This window comes from Rhea americana, unplaced genomic scaffold (genome assembly GCF_003343005.1).
Source record: "Rhea americana isolate MKP2758 unplaced genomic scaffold, rheAme1 scaffold_0, whole genome shotgun sequence".
Lineage (NCBI taxonomy): Eukaryota > Metazoa > Chordata > Aves > Rheiformes > Rheidae > Rhea > Rhea americana.
Genome location: NW_028185037.1, coordinates 6820423 through 6838152, shown reverse-complemented (window position 1 = coordinate 6838152; position 17730 = coordinate 6820423). Strand labels below are relative to the sequence as shown.

The window sequence follows — 17730 nt, the reverse complement described above, 5'->3', positions numbered from 1 at the left end:
GTTCTTTAAAACTGTTTAATTACATATTTCAGGTAAGCACAGACAATACAGTAGATTCCCCCCACTGAATATTTACACTCCTTTTCCTAAGCTTGAGCTGTTCATTTAGAGTGTCTCTCAATCAACATCCCCGTTCAATCAATGTTCTTGCAGAGAAGRGTGCCGGAATAGAGCTATTGCAGGAAACATCACTCCATCAAGGCATGATTTTGTGTGGTTCCCCCCTCGCCCCATTAAAGATCAGGTCCACTAGTARTTCAAGGTATTTTAGGAGAATTCTGGCTTCCAAGATGACCTGAAGAATGCATTAAAACCAAGCAGTGCATTGAAGTCCTAGAAATACTTAAATCAATACCAATAATGCATATGTTGTAGAGCTGGAATTCTCTTTTTTCACTGGCACTGCCATTGATGCCTGGTTTCTGTTAGGAAAGTTTAACACCAATTTTGTTTTGTTCTTTTTTCATTAGCCTTTGTGCCTCTTTCTCCATTTTCTTTCGTTGTTGTTCTGCTGCTCTCTTTTCCCTTTCTGCTATCTTCTGCTGTCTGCAATCAGAGGAAAAAATTGAATTGCTAAGAACAGGAGTCTAGTTTTCAGTATAGTTATGTCTTAAGTTTCTATCATTAAATAGGCTATTACAGCTATAACAGAGCCTCAAAGTCTACTGCAGTCAGACTCAGAATAGTTATTCTTCTTATTGTGATAGAGTATCTGTCCTTTGTTCGCATCTAAGGCAGTAAAATCTTTTCAAATACTTTATCATCTAAAAGCCATTCCACTCTATAAAAATTCAGAATAAATAAGTGAACCACTGTGAGCACTGGAGAATTACCAGGCTTAGAGCTTTTTAGAAAAATCCATCTAGCTGTAAGAGTCACAAAATTACACCTATCTCCTCAAGCTTAGACCAACATAATTCAACCTGCCTAGAACATCGAGTTTTGTCTTCCCTTTGCCTCAAACAGAGGTATAAATAACTATCTTTTTTGTAATGCAAGTGCTGCAAACACTTTCCTCGTTTCCTCAAAGTATTCCCTTTTACTTGTCCAGGATCTGTGATGTACTCTATTGATCAGGACAAATATAAACAATACCCTTTAGGAAATAAAAGCTAAAGAAAGAAGTCTTCAGCTGTATATACTTTAAGCAGTATTTYTTACCACTGCTATCAAACTGCACACATTACTATCTGCCAACTCAAAGGATCTGTCTATAGAAACAGCTTTCAATTGTAATAAAAACACAGCTGACTAGAGAACCAGACTCTGCTCACTTTACTTCCACCCCTCCAGCTAGAACTCATTATTGTGCAGCACAGGGGCAGCAACTGGATCAAGTTGCTATAGATTGTAGCTCTCTCCTGTATTTCATAAGCAATAATAAAACAGTGCAAAGAGGTCAAACCTGATCTGGATTCAGATCATTAGATATACAAAAAATTTGCCAGGTTGCTTGCAAAATGGCTTAAAAATAGAAGTGAGGGTTGATTAATTTGAAAAAGTGATATTTATCACAGACTCAGTAAGAATAAAAATACATCATTAAAATAAATAATCTAATGGACTAGGCAAAGTATTTTAACATATTAATCTAAATTAGCAGTGTAGTTCTACTCAAATGTGTAATATACACAGAATTAAAAATCATCATCATCTACGGCAAACTTCTTTGTAGATTCCCAATCATGTCCAAACTGGGCATATGAAACTTAGAAATATTAGAGGTATAAAGACTACATATTAGGAAAGTAGTGGAGAGAGAAGAGATTCCACTTTTTAATAGCTTTGTGTCTTCCATTAGTTCATTAGGCTGTAAGTAATGGCTGCAAGTTTTCCTATGCTCTGTTAAATTGCTCTGCTCTTATGAAGGGTCATTTGCATCAAGATCTAAATCTACAGACACACAAGCACCTAATTCCCATTCCCATTGAAGTCAACAGAAGCCCAAAGACCATGACCTGGCATTTACCAGAAGGCCAGCCATCTACAAGACAGACAGTTGACAAGGCTGTCAGTCCAGCCTGCAGAGTAACATATTTGCCACTTTACAGCAGTAGATTTTCTTATATCCCATCCACATCCAAACTGATGCAGTAGAAGAGATGAAGAGGCAACATATGCAATCAGGCATGTAGAGAGAGTAGAGTTTCATTAAACAATAAAACAAACAAAAACTCCCTCACAAAAGGTGTAAACAATGCCACTCTTCATTTGTTTTTGTTATGTGAGAGAGGTTATAGATCATTATTTTTTCCATAAGCTACAGACCACAGGGCATTCCTCTGCACTGAGGAGATTCCTCTAAGTGGTTTCTATGCCCTCTGCTGGCTGAGTAATATTATTGGACTTCAGTCCAATCTATCTGAGATGTGGTGGAGGTCTCTTYGCATTTGGATGTAACTGAAGTCCTTGTTCATTTAGTGCAATACACAGTAACAGAAAAAAAATGCTTATAAAGAGGTTACCAGAAATAATTACCTTTTTATTACTATTTTACTTAGCTGATCATTATCCAAGACACCAATTTCCATTCCCAACTTCCTACTTTTTTCAAYGTAAAATTAGCATCTTTCATGCTCAGGAAGTTTTCATTTCTCAGTAAAGTGCCTAAAGTCCATGCAGGCTACACAGATGTCTTGGACAATAGTAGCCTACTCCTATGTCCTGTCCTTCATAGTGTTTACCTGCATACTCTGATTTCCGGGAAGCATTTGGCCTGCTACACATGCTTTTTTCAACTACTATATATGTATTAGATTGCCAGAGAGATGGCCTTAGGATACAACCTTTCTGCTATTTAAGAAGCCACAGCCCATTTTAGTACAATTGCAATGATCACTACTCCATTACTACACAAAGAATTAATCCAAGACACTTCTGAATATTAACTGGGCACCAATAGATACCTAGACATACCTAGCTAATGGAGATTTATTTTACTTAAACACACTCATTCCATTCTTGACATGCACTGCTGAAGTAAGCTTAATATTATCATTCTCTGAAGGGTTAGGCAGACTTTGGACAACAATCATCAGTCTAAGAGCTTCAGAGCATTTCATAGGCCAAGATGTTTGTCTTTTAGCATTAAGAACAGACTTGAGATCTCCTACTGAATACAGTCTGCTGAAGACAGACCCAGGCTTGTCAAGTAAYGTGAACTCTTGAATGATAAGTGTCAAAAGACAAATACACTACAGGTCTCTACTCCAAGAGAGATCCTAAACCCAGAAGATGCTTCCTATTGCTCTTGCTAAAAATCAGCCTGCATTTTCCTCAGTTACAGAAGAATACAGTAATCTGAGTAATGTTTCACATATTAAACAAAGCTCTTACTTCACAGCTGGGATACAACTCACAGTGATCAGTTGTACTGAGGCAGCCATTCATAGCTGGCYAAGAGGTATGTCATACAGATAACTGCGGTTCTGATCATGCTCTTGCTCTGTTTACTTGAAATACTTGCTTATGCATATACAAATACATACCCATGTGTAAATACATATATTCACACATCCCTACTAAAACAGGTAGAAAATTGCCCTCCTCAGTAACTCTGAGAATTAACCTCTTGAGCTGAAGACATAATAGTAAAAATATGCTGGATTGAAATATTTAGAAGAGCTTTAACCAAATAAATTGACATTTCCAAAAACAAAGTCTGGATGAAACACTATTGCTATTCCTACATAAGGGATCTCCAGAAGTCTAAACCTGCGTATCYCTCAGCGTTCTAGAGCATGAGCCTAACGCTTGAGAAACAATACGCTTTTTACCACCCCATAAAAGTCCACAATAAGGATAAATTTTATATTCCAATATATATTGGCACATCCACATACCAGCTTTTAGTAGYTAATTTTTATATGACAAGTCCATGCCTGGGAAAGCTTGAGTAATTGTTTTTACAGTCTTAAAACAATTAAGCACTTTTAACGTAATATACTGAAACTGCACAGTTTCAGTAAAATAGCGTAGAATCCATAGTAGGCAAAAGTAGTTGTAGTTTRATTTTTCAGTTCAAAAAAGAGAGGTTGCCATCAATGCACCAGACAAAGAAAAATGAAAGACACATACTAAGCTTAGCACATTGCACTTTAAAAATCTTACTGAGCCTGCTGATATTTTTACAGGAAAAAACACTTTCCTTGGAACAAAATCACCCTTACGGCATGTCATTCAAACATATCACATAGTTTATACTTCTGTGATACATTTGTGCAAGACAGAACCTGAAACAGTTTCAGCACTGGGAGAAAAAAGATACTGACTAGAACACACATCTGAAAGTATCTGATTAAGTTTGCTAAAATATTTGCATTACAGTCCCATTTTCATAACTTGCTGCCAAGTAAGTTTGATAGCATCAGAATTGAGTTCATCATTAATTCATCAGAAACATGCTTCCTGTTCTTACTCTACTTGTTGAAAAAGTAAATTTCTCAATAACATTACAATAAACAGTTCAGAATTTTCTTTCTGCAAAATACTTTTTCTTTAAAAAATGGCAGTTCTATAATAACTTTTTAAAAACATATCATGTTCTAACTTCACAGTTGTCACACTAAGGCCACAAATTTATGATTTTGGGGGTAAAGAGAGCAGTTAAGGATGCTGGAGCCATCTGATGTAGGTTATCTGATCATGTAGCAAGCAATTAACATTTGATAAAATTTTGAAGTGAAACAACTTCCAAGTGACAAGAACAGATGAGCTATTCACACTAATTTTGTACAAATCACTGATTTTGCATACAAGCATTATAGATGAGCTAAGTTAGCTAGAAAAGCATGGCACCTATGGGGATTCCAAAAATACACTTACTTATCACTTCTTCTAGCCTCAACTGTTTTAGTTGAGAGCATGTAGTTATGTTCTGTGAGGTCATCCAGTGGTATTTTACTTAATCAAGCTGAAACATGCTATTTGTATTTAGTAAGTTTCTTAAATTTATCATTCTCAGTTTTAGCAATTCTCAAATTTTCTTCATTATTTGAGACACTAAATTAACTGGAGTACATATAAAATGTATTCTGCAAACAGTAATTAGTGAGACAAGGTATATGAAAATTRTTTGTCTTAAGAATTACCTTTTTTAGCACTCAAAAAAGCCTCACTACAAACACCTGATTCTCCTGCATGTAAAAGTTTATGTGGAAATATGAAAGTCTAACACACTATAAAGTTAAGATGATTATATCTTAACACTAGAAAAAAAAAGTTATACTGTGTTAACCTATTTTCATTTACCTAAGAACTTCTTCTGCCTGCCAGGCAGCATCTTCCTCTTCCTCCCAAGCATTAGTATTTTCTTGCCAGGTATCCAGATCTCCCAGTTCAGGCTGAAACAAGAAAAAAAGGCTCTATGAGCATATGCAGGAAATCTCAGATAAAAAACATTTTTTTTATTTTAGCCTTGAGGCTTAATATTTGCAGAAACCTTTGACATATGATAGTACGTGTGAGCTTATCTTTGTGTTTTCCCCTGTTCCAATAATGACTTTTTCAGCTTATTGTTGGTTATTGTTTTTGGATTATTCACAGCTGGAGAAGGATGGATGGAAGTATTGAAATGCATTTTTAGGAAGGGGATAAGCTGAGTAGATAAGCTGAACAAATAATTTAAGAGATTTCTTGAAGTTCCATGGACGAGCCAACATATACATCCACTGGTTTGTCCTTTCAATACTATTTGAGTGCTGTTATGTGTTTGTCCTTTTCAAAATTATTTTCATATTTCATATGAAAATAATTCTAATTCTTATTCTAAGGCTGTGATACGACTATTCTGCACTGCTTCACACCTAGATCCTTTTGTACACCATGTTAACATGGCAAAATGTTAAAAAATGTTTTGTGGCACCTTGTTCAGAGGGAAAAAAAAGTTTAWAATCTTGGACATATATTTTAGGAAAAAACATACAATGAAAATAGAAAGATAAAACAAAGGCCTTACTACAAGAAAAAACTTTCTATTCATAAGAGAACTTACTATGCAAAGCCCTGAAAGTTTGCAGTCCACTGTTTTAGGAGATCTGCAAGTATGCATGTGTTTAGGAGGCTTCCTACCTTTTTAATCCTCTAATCTGATAAATTTCTCAGTAGAATAAATTAATTAGATACCTTTTTGCTTTGAATCAAATGCTCAATTTTAAAAGCATTTACAATATTGTACAGCTATTCTCCCACTCTCCATACAGCAAACCTCCTTTCTCCTAAGGAACTGTAATTTACCTGTCAAATGAAAGATCAGTATTCARAGCATACTTACAGACTGGTGAATAAAAGGAATATCTTGTGTAGCTGCTAATCTGCTAGAGAATCCTGTGTTTCCTTCTGGGACCCCAAAATTTAAAGGCTCTCGTTTTTTAATAACTATCTGAAAATATTAAAAAAAGAGAATGAAAAGAACCGAGTTAGAGCACTGCACAGATTTCTTGGTGATCATATACTCTGCACCTATGAAGGTGCAGCTACACAACTCTGTACTGTGTCTCAAATCTGCTCAGGTCTCAGAACCTATASAGCTAAATCAACTCATAAGTAGAAGAAGCCAAATGCCTAAGACCACTCTTTGCCTTCATCCCCCCAAGCCAGCTTTATCTCAAGTGACATGGAGACCTATGACTGCATCAAGACAGAGAAAGTGCAGAAAGAATTAAAGATCCAATAGTCACATCTCCCAGTATTGGTATGATTTACGAATGACAATCCCCTGGAGAAATCCAGTCTCAATGATATTTAAGGTAAGATACTACTCTTGAAGATAGTGCTGTCCAACCAGCTATACTGCTTTGGAACATGAGCTATCTCAGGTACATAACAATGTTTCTGTGCAGACAATCTGAGTTTCAATAGACAGAACGTAACTATAGAATCAATTGGTTCTGTACTGGTTTAGCTGGAAAACACGCACTACTGCTTCTCCTGAAAGGCTAATTAGTAAGTTTAATATAGCTGCTAAGATCACAAATCCATTTTTTGTCTTAAGCTCAAAATACGAGCTTACTCATTTGTTTAGTTTTGTTTAGACTCCTTTAAGTCTGTGCTGCTTCCAGAAACAGATCTCCAATTTCACTGACTATACAGACACACAGATATTATAGATATGAGCAATAATAGAAGGAGATTTCACCTCAGACTGTAAAGCTCACATTGAATCCATCCACTGTAAAACTATAATTTCAAATTTAAAGATCGTAATAGGGCAGAGTTGGAARGTAGGATTTTTAACATGTCTGCAGTCAATCCTAGAGATGTGTTTAAACTAAACAAAATACATAGAATTTAAGCAGCATGGACCCTTTTTGAGTTCTGGTTCTGAATCTGAGGCTCAATCCGTTTCGTGAAAAATGCTGTATGATACAAAAGAGAAGTCTACCTCTTCCCCACTCCTCGAGACTCCCCCCAGATTTTGCAAGATCAACATCTTAAGAGTTCAATTCACAGAATCCTGTAGATTGTGAATCTGCAGAAAAATGATGCCAGCATCATCTCCAGTTCATAGGATCACAGGATCTCTAGTTCAAGCACTCAATCAAAGCAGGGACAGCTTTGAAGTTACACCAGATTACTCTAAACTTTATCCAGTTGTGTCTTGAAAATCTCCAAAGACAGAGACTGCATGACTTTTCCAGGCAACCTGTTCCAATGCTTGACTGCCTTTATGGTGAAAACGGCTTTCCAGATGATTCAAAGCCATACAAAAACATACAAAGCCGTACAAACTAACATATGTTTAATTAACATTTGTTTATAGTGTTAACACTATTGCAGAGATGTGCTTGTGCCTTTTCTTGAAGAGCAAGCTATTTTGAAACATCAGCTTCCTAACACCACCCTCCCAGTATGGCTTGCTGAAACAAGCAAAATCCTGTTTTCTTTAACAGCAGTACAAAAGCAGGACCTGGAATGGCTCTCTTCAAACAATGGAAAGGTATGTGCAAAAGTATCTTCTTTCAGTAGTACTATTTTCAGAATTGAAGTTGACATGAAGTTCTTCCCTATATTTCCAGAACATTCAGACTATGAAGTACCTCATAAGTTTCCAGGAACATTAAGACCAAAGACATAAACATGAACTAGCACCACATATTGAAAGCCCTCCAGAGTCACGATTTGTAACTGGACATCAATATCTAATCTCAGTTCAGGAGGACAGTTYAATTTTGCCCAAAGCATCTATTTTATGATTTACTTACAACCTATTTTAAAGCAAAGAAAACACTCAGTATAGTTGAAAGCTCAATACCTACTTTTTGAGTTTTTCTTATAGTTGGTGTCATGTCTTTGAAATAATCAGGTTCTGTTTGTTCCAAAGCATTTTGCTGAGGAGCCACATTACCATTCCCACCTTCAATCTTCACACTGGTGGGTGCATCTTCATCCCATGAAGACCAGTCTTCTACTTCTGGCTAAACAGAAGTGAACAATACAAGCTAATAGTATCTGCAAGTAAAGCCTTGTCTCAGTAATATATAATAAGACAACATGATTGGTGTAATCATCTATCATGTCACCTTCAACTTTAACAATTACCTGTTTGGGAACAGATGAATAATCCACTGTGGTTGGCAAGGTTATTTGGTCTCCACTTAACTTTCGCCCTCTTCCAGACCTGAAAGAAAAATGTAGGATTCCTCCAAGCTCTGAAAACATGAGCACTAAGTTAAAAAAGAAAGGAACTCTGAGAAAAGAACTACTGAAAGTAGTCATGACTAAATCATTAAGTGCTTAAACAACCTCAGTATTTACTACTACCAATAAGAGTCTTGCTAAACAAAGGAAGGTTCGTAAGAATTTCAAAGTGTGATTTACTTTTCCTTTTTCTTACAGAGCCTTTATTTACATGAAAGTTTGAATAGAGACTAGTTAAATTAATTCTGTTATTTATTTATAGTCAGGTTCAATTTTTAGACTGTCAATGCTTAAGAAGCAAACACTACAGATCTACATTTGTTCAAAGATAACCATTTCCACTGGAAGCTCTCTGTGAAATATTTCTACTRGTCTTAGATGTTAAGCTGTGTTTTACAAGTCATGTTCTGATCTTCTTGATTTGAAATTCCTCTAAAGTACTTTCTCCTTAGAACTCTAAGCAGAAGTAGCATAAAACTATACAAGTCTGCAGCTTCTGTTCAATACACGCTTCTAGTTACTTACAGAATACTGTTTCAGTGAAGAYGTTTCAGAAATTTTATCAAATAATTTTAACACAAACATTTGTACATTATAAATAGGCTACTTAGATATTTAATGTTCAAAGATTACAATAGTAATTAAAATATATTTAGTTGACATTTACTGTATTTAAAACCCTGTAACACAAGGGAATGAAATTCATACTGACACTCCCATGTTTTCCCCAAGAAGCACAGCAAGACAGGCAAATAACTAACCCTGTTCATTTGGAAAAATAAGATCTGTTTATTACTACTTAGGAGAATACATCAAGGAAACTACAGTTTGGAGTGTGTGTTCATTTTTTACTATTCTAAAGCATTCTACCATCAGCTCAGAAYAATTCAATCATTTGTAATGCAACCTCTGTTGCACACTGGTGAGTAATTAGTTATCATTCTTCCTACTTGAAWTTCAACAGATGTCTTCCTTATGAGAGATCGGGTGTTTATGTCAAAATTTTCAGGTTTTATGTAATTAACTCCAGTCAATTGAGAAATTATCTCTTTCAAATGAAAAAGAACTCAGGTTAYGGATTATCAAAGGAAAAATTTTCAATATAATTTTATAAATTTATTTCTGAAAATCTTTATAGTAGTATGAATATAATTGGAAAGGGTGCCAACACAGACTGATCATCCATTGAAAATGTCCAGTCTTAAATATAACTATAACTGATTTTTAYTTATAACATCTAATTTAGAACAGTTTACATTTGTTTTGTAATCCTGAGAAAAAAATYGGTCTACGTACAGGCTAAGTAGCTCCTGTGAATTCATACTTAACCCAAGACTTCTCCAAATGCAATCTTCATTCACTATTTAAAAAATTAAGCATTGCTGCAAGCCCAGAACTTCATACCTGTTAAATATCTTTACAGCATCCGTAGTACTGTTAATACACACAACATGACAAACAGAGAAAGGCATAGTATACTTAACTTTGAGTCTTGACTTCTTGGCCTGACTCTGTTTCTAAACAGCTAGAAGCCTGGGTGAAACCATGCCGCGTTCTTGACAATTTGGGAAAATTCTGATACATAAAGTTCTTAAAGGACTAGTAACTAAAGAAATCAAGTTGCCTCGACCTTTGCTTAAGCCYTCATAAAAGAAAGGTGGCACTGCTATTCTGCAGCTACATCTGAGACCTGATCTAGAAGACACAATAATGATCCTAATCAGTAGTTCATAACAAATGTGAATCTAGCCAAAGCAGTGACAAGTGTAAGAGAGGAAGGAAACGGCTTCTGTCACAGAACAGGGCAGCACTGAGGAAGGCTACATCTCTCCTACAGAGGGACCAACAGGCTCATAGGAACAATTGCACCTCAATTATCATTAGACATATATTGATTCTTGCTTTGAATGCCACATTTCTCAAGATCTCTTGGTTTTCTTTATCTTTACTAATCAGTAGCACAATCTTTACAGATACTAGTTTAAATTAGTTTTTAATTTAAACAATATAATCTAAATAGGTACTAGCTCGTGTCCTCTGAATACTAATCACATTTGCTGATTATCAGACATACTCAGATGCAGTGACGCATTACAAGAAATCAAAATTCATCAAACTATGCTTTGAAGCTGACATTAAACAGGAGAAATATTTGTAGTTAATGGGCTGAGCCAGTTTGATCCACTGATTTGCTTATGTGAGAAATTTTAAATTTTCATCCTTCAACTGATCGTTACTCAAAGAACAGTTCTCCTACTTTTTTTACTCCCAATCAATTCCTCAACTATTTTAATTATTTAGTTCTTTCAAAAGTTTAATAAAGRAGGAAAATATTGTCACTACACATACTAAACAATTATCTGCTTACCAAGAGCTATCCTAATACTTTGAGAGATTAGGGGATCATGTGTTTTGGAAGTTATAATCAACTCAGTGTTTTGACTTCTTTTAGAACTTAAGCAGCAAGTATTCTTAATTTAATTTGGAATTCAAGTCACAAAATTAAGGCTTACATCTTCATAGCTGTATGTAGCATTAAAATGTAGCATTTTAAAAGTTAAATAGATCCKCATTGAATTTAATCAGTCAGCTGAAAGCTTCCTCTTATTCTTGGAATGAGTAAAGGTGAAGAGAAGAGAAACAATTCAGATGTTATTTTGTCTCATGTTTTGGAGATCCTTTAACCTCAGTAGGAAAGTAGTAGTCTTCACATACAAAAGCAGAATGCATTTCTCCAGACTGTTGTTTATGTAAAACATTTTGTATAGTTGGCGAGAAGTGAACAACATTCCGGATGACAGCACAGTACTGAGAAGTTCTGAACACTAGTATTATGTAGGCATAATTCTTGAGGGCTTTTTTGAAAGCTATTATAAACTACACTAYCATGTTCATGAGTTCACAACTCAAAAAAGAAGTATTTTTATGTATTCTTGTAAAGTTATAAGATACTTTCAGCTAAAAAAATAAACAAATAAAAGGAAGGCAGTTCTGCTGAATTCTAACCACTGTCCTCCAAACTTCTGGGGAAAAAAAATCGTGAATAGGCAGAAGAACCTAAGTTTTAAACAACTATTTTTTGATAAAGCAGGAAAAGAATCAGTTATAGTTAAAGGTTAGTGACTGATGACAGAACAGATGCTGCCATTAACTGAACCTCCTATAAAACAAAGTATCACTTGGTAAATACTTTAAAACAAATGGAGAACATTTTTTCTTCATTTTGTCACAGGACAGTTTTAAAAGGCAAACTTAAACCCTGTCATAGCTGTTTATAAAACACTCCTCACAAAAGTTGACATGCTACAAAATACATTGATAYTTACAACAGCAGTATATAGACTTTTGAACTCGAAAGGAATATGCATATTCAAGAATGAATTTGATTTAGTTTTATCTGTCTTGATTGCTTGGTAATTAGTAGTAAAACCAGAACTATAGAGAGAAGTGGGCACATGTAGTGAGAAGGAAAGATAAATGACCTGTAATTAAAAAAAGATAACCTTATTACATAAAACAAGTTTACCTGCATATTAGCCTTTTAATGAAAGAAAGCACTGCTGCCAGGCAGGTACAGATTTTAAAGAGTCGAAACTGTGTTATGGCCATGGTGAGAACCCCTTTCTGCAAAAGAAAAAGGTTAGATGTTGAGTATGCTGCATCTTTATATAGCGGTCAAAGCCAATTTCCTTACTTCCTCACGAGCAATGAGCATTCCATACAAGAAAAGAGCAGAGGTACCTAGACTGGATAGTCACACTGTCTATTTATCAGGACATTTCACTGATGTAAATAAAAACACCTAATGTATGTTAAAGAAATGGCACAAAATCATAGATAAAGTCACAGTTAAAGACACTTCTAAAGGAGAACTGCTGGCAACCAGCTGCAGGGACTCTGTACAGCTGATCTATTTTAGACACGAACAACAGCACTGCAACAACTTCAAGGAGAGTAGACTTAAGAGCAGTAAGACATTCACGATTTCAGGTCTTACATATATCAATTATAATTTTTTATGTATAGTTATTTATTTACATAGTTACATATTATTTATGTGTATATACCTTTATGTTCTAAAGGTAGGGATTATTATAAAGTAACACTGAAGTGGTAAAGAAGTTATTACTTTAAAAACATACAGCTAGAAGTCATCTAGCCAAGATTTCCAGTACGAAGAATAGATGTCCTGTGGAAACCTGAATAAAGGTATATCTTTTCAGAAAGGAAAGCTGTTTAGAGGCTCATTTCACCCTTATTTATCAGAATTCACTCTTCTGTTGCTGAGAGCAGGGGGAGAAATGTACTCAACACCAGAAAGAGCAAAGCAATTTTCCCAGTTCAGCCTAGCTAGCAGCCAAACTATAGAGCCCGGGCAGACTCTATATTAAAAACAGAACTACTGACTGAAAAGACTGCTTTAGAAAGTCACCTTTACTTTAAAAAAACACTTCAAAATTAGGCACAAGTAACACTGAACCTGTAGGACTGGGAAGCTTATTACCCAAGTGCAAAACTAAAACTAAGCAACAGTAAAGCGTGTCATTTATATATAAAAGCCATTTTTTCAATTCATCTCTAGCTTATATATTTTATATATATATATATATATATACACACACACACACACACACTTTTTTTGATATTGAGTTGCATACTGTATTGAGTTCTCAATATAAAGTTAAACAAAAAGGAAAAAAAATCCACAATCCACAAAAAAAAAACAAAACACACATCAAACAATCCACACACAGAGTCCACATGGAAAGTCTGGCCTGCCTTGAAGTTCACTGCTGACAAGAGTGAACTAGAAGTTAATGTTTTTTTCCTGGGTCATTCCCATGCATGAGTAAGTATACTTTCAACATATACCTGCTTGTCAAGGTTCAATAATAGTCTTCATTCCCTTCCCCACAACACTCAGAGGACTTCTCCCCACCTTCACTTCCCTTGTCTCACATGGATATTTCAGTTAGACACAATCCCATACTGTATACGTCTGAGTTCATTTCACTTTAAGCGTGGYAAAGTCAAACCCTTCAAGACAGCAAGTATCATTTTGCCTTTGTCTTCTCTAWACTGTACTTGTAATCTTTCCTATTACATTGTCTTGTACATCAGAAATCGTATACACAATACAATCTRACAGACAATCAGAATTCTGGAAACAAGAAACCATCAGCTAACCACAGCAACATCAGCAATCACTCCACTTGAAAAAATACTTGCAGTAGTGTATCTAGCTTTTATACTGCTAATTTAGATATGAAGCAGTAAACATGCATTAATTTTAGCAAGAGACTAGAAACTATGCAACAAGAATCTTGAATCAATTCCTTGGATTGAGATTAGGACAAGTGAAGCATTCCCAACAGTATCTAACAGGGTGCATAAAATGCTGGCATCACTGTTGTAAGGACAGCACTCCCCAATTAGGGAAAAAAACAAAACAAAACAAAAACACTTCATCTAAGTTAACTAATGGATTTTCTCAATGAGTAATAATTTTATCTTCTGAAACAGTTGCATGGATGCAAATGTTAAAGGAACCTACTATCTTCTGAGTTTAGTGCAAACTTATTCACTTGATGCAATTACACTAGACTTGTTAGGGGAAACAGTGTTCTTCTCAAGCTGTCAATCTTTCACCAGCAACTAGAAAAGAAGGATGCACAGCACTGTAGCTTGTCTCATGAATGGGAACAAAAACCGAGCTAAATGGAAGTGCCACAAAGTTCTTTCCCCCTTTTCTTCCCATAAGTCTTTCCCTGATAATCCATCTCGAAAGGAGCTAAAATTGCATCAGAARCCTACTACGATACAGCCTACACTGAGACAGAATACAGAGTAGCAGTGCTCCAGGAAGAAACCTAGAACATTTCTTAATGTAGGTAAAGGTAAAACACTGGATTAGAATTAAGAAAATCCAACCCAGCTGTCCACTGTAARCCTGATACATTCTTACACATACCACATCCTATATGCCTCAGTGTCCCATGTGTAAAGTTGAATAGAGCTTCCCATTATTTAGATTGATGCAATTCTTCTAAGGCATAATATTAATCGAACYTGCTATCAACCTGAATTTTTAATTAAATAAAATCTGTTGTAATTAAGCTTATTTTAAATCAGGATATAAATCCTAATTAATTTCATATTGGCAGCCAGTACAATACTTTTGTAACAGATATCCAAATTTAACAGGACTTCGACTTAGGACAGAACAGGATGATGTGGTTCATACTGCCTTCAACTGGCAGAAAGTCACAGCAGTTGTTTACATGGAGGTTGAGCAAAAAAAGGATTAAACCACAGCAAGGTGTTAAAAATATTATAAACAAATCAGAAGAACAAGGCAACTTAGCCCTGAAAAAAATATAGTAAAGGGAGAAAGAGTTCCAAGTTTTATTGAACTGAAACACTGACATTGCTTTCAGCTTGCAGCTTGCAGCATTGGCAGCTTTGGAACTCCTGGCAACTCAGACTTTATCCACACTAGCTAGTAAGTGGTTTGTGGTGCACATAGCTTACTTCACTTACTTAGCTAGACTAAGTAAGGTGCCACAAACAAGATTCTCACTGATTGTTACTGTACAACAAGTACATCGTTGCTTGGAGAAGCACTTCCTTTTTTTTTTAATCTAATTGCGCACAATAAATACCATTTAAACAATATGTCAAGAGACAAAGAATTCTAAAATAATGTTACTTTGTGGCACTAAAAATCATTAATCCATGTGAAGATGATCAAAGTAGGTTTATAACAAGATACAATCTTATGAAGATCAGTAGATAGAGCTGAAAAATATTTATTTTCAGGTACATAAACACTCCCTTGTATATTACAAGATGTACAATGACATTTTGTATTAAAAAAAGAGGGGAGGGTACCATAACGATTCAGTAGCTGCTGCATTTCAGAAAAAGTACCTGTGATTCTGAATCATAATGAGGATTTTTTTTCCCTCTTTCAGGTTAATTTATTATTATTTTTAAAAATCACTTGCTATATAAACATAATATTGGCAACATTGAAGAGGAAAACAACTACCAGGTCAATGTCTTTGCCATGCTGCTGTTCAAGCTGTCCATTTTTATAAAACTCAACGGTAATCTTGAAGCCGTGGCCCTATCAGGTTAGAGAAAAGAGTGGAATACAAAAGGAAGGACAGRAAGTATCTGCTCTACCTAACAATAGGTAGGTAGTTAAGACGATGTTAGTAAGAGGAACCATAGTTTCCAAATTGATGTTCCAACTTTCAGCGTAAGCATCCTAACCAGGAAGCAATGTGATAGTTGGGAGACATGATTGCTAATATGTTTTATGGAAGTGAGTTAAGTCATCCAGAGCACTTGAATTCAGGAAGAAGTTTCAAGATTACTAAGAACTGCAGAAGACAGCAAAATCCAGGGAGAAGTGCATTTGCCTCTCCATTCCTAAATTAATCCTAGATCCCCAACACTCAGTTTACTACATAGAGTTTAAACATTTTAAAACAAACAAAAAAACCACCACACAACCTCTCTACTCCTGGAGCCATAAAACCACTATAGTAATGCCACCTCATCTCACCTCTTCTTTCCCAATAAACTAAATATTTCCAATCTTGATGTCATGAACTCCTGAAGCTTTCTGCTCTGAATTAGAGTATGTTCTGCAATGTACGGTCAGGGCCATAATGCAAGGTACCATTAAACCAGAATATTTGTGTCCACTGGCTAGGCACAGTAATTATTCTTTGATAATCCACTGCCTATATATGTGTTGCCTTCTGAAAAGTCACCATACAGAATATAACAACTGAAGTCATGCAGTCCCAACATACTACACTATAACTTAGTTCACGCTTGCATGTAGTCTTTACATAATACACTAATTCATGTAACTTACTTCATAATATTGGAGTTCTCAGACCACAGAACTTGAGTTCAAGAGACTCCAGTTCTGTTTCAGTCTTTAGGAGCCATACTGGTCTTAATTTAYCTGTATCTACATGAAAAGCCAGAGACAACAAATTAGCATACTCCCATTGTTACTACCATTAAATTATCCTGCAACATCTGTTGTCTTTACAAGTACCAACTTTTCAGTGCTTACATTTGAAATAAACAGCAAGACATGCTGTGCTGGGTGGCTTAAAGAAATCCCTATAAGGCACACAGTATTTCTGAAGTATTCAGAATGCCAGCAGCATACAGCAGCATGCTCTACCATTTTTCATCAAACGTGTAACCAAGGCACTTGCATCATGAATTCATGGTCATATAATAGCCCATATAATAGGGCTTCATCATTGCACAAAACAAGCACAAACCCAACTTCTTAGAAGAACTCCAACAATCTCATTGAATTATATACAAAATAACTAGGAGAGGAAAACAGGCTGACTCCTACACACAGGAGAAAACAAGGCCCAAGCACCAAATTTTACTTTAAGTAGCAAACTAAAGAGCAAACTATAACCCTAAATGAATATACTCCTGACAAATTGCTTCTAGCTTGATGATACAGGTTACACAAATCCCTCAATCTAAGCACCACTCATTTTAGCCAAAAAGTAAGCAGATCTGCTCCACACAGATTGAAGTGCTCGTGCCTCCTTTCCCAGGAGTTCAAGGTGCACCATACTGCTTACCAGTAYCTTCCGTATCAGAGCGATCAGAGCTCAAGATCTCCCAATCTTTTCCCATACTGGTAAGGGCTGAAAGAAGCATTATTAGAGACACAGAACAGAAAGCACATTATAGCACTCAAGCTTTACATGACCTTTTAGAAATTCTTAAGTCTTCAAAGGTTTACCAAACAAGCTCCACACGAGCGTTTATTTAGTTCCTGAATGAGCACGAACACCAATTTTTCAGACCAGGCAGAGCCCCCAGTCCAGAGAAAAAGGCACGAACATCYCTCCCCACCCCCAGCTCCGAGAGGCCGCCAAACCTCCCAGCCCCAGGCGCTGTCCACCTACTCGCCGCCGCCTCGCGCACCTCCCAGCTCGGGAGCCCCCGCCTCGCTGCCCAGCCACGCCGGCCGGCGCGGGCCGCGCTCTCCCCCAGGCCCGGGTGCCGCCCGGCAGCGCCCAGCACGGCCGGGCC

The 17730-nt window shown here is 36.1% G+C and overlaps 1 protein-coding gene across 1 annotated transcript; it reads right to left on the bottom strand.

Moving 5' to 3' along the window:
• EBAG9 (estrogen receptor binding site associated antigen 9) lies at positions 1 to 16613 on the bottom strand. The gene is made up of 7 exons (XM_085310576.1): positions 16529 to 16613; positions 12164 to 12261; positions 8539 to 8617; positions 8256 to 8414; positions 6272 to 6379; positions 5251 to 5342; positions 1 to 546 (listed from the first exon to the last, which is right to left on the bottom strand). The coding sequence occupies exons 2-7, from the start codon at positions 12244 to 12246 to the stop codon at positions 426 to 428; spliced, it is 642 nt and encodes a 213-aa protein (XP_085166702.1). The 5' UTR covers positions 12247 to 12261; positions 16529 to 16613; the 3' UTR covers positions 1 to 425.
• Between the last annotated feature and the right edge of the window lie 1117 nt (positions 16614 to 17730).

Coding starts and splice junctions, on each gene's coding strand:
- EBAG9 (XM_085310576.1), bottom strand. CDS start 12,246: ATGGCCATAACACAGTTTCGACTCTTTAAAATCTGTACCTGCCTGGCA. Junction 8,618..12,163: donor ATTAAAAGGCTAATATGCAG/GTAAACTTGTTT, acceptor TTTTTCTTTCAG/GTCTGGAAGAGGGCGAAAGT. Junction 8,415..8,538: donor ATTCATCTGTTCCCAAACAG/GTAATTGTTAAA, acceptor ACTTCTGTTTAG/CCAGAAGTAGAAGACTGGTC.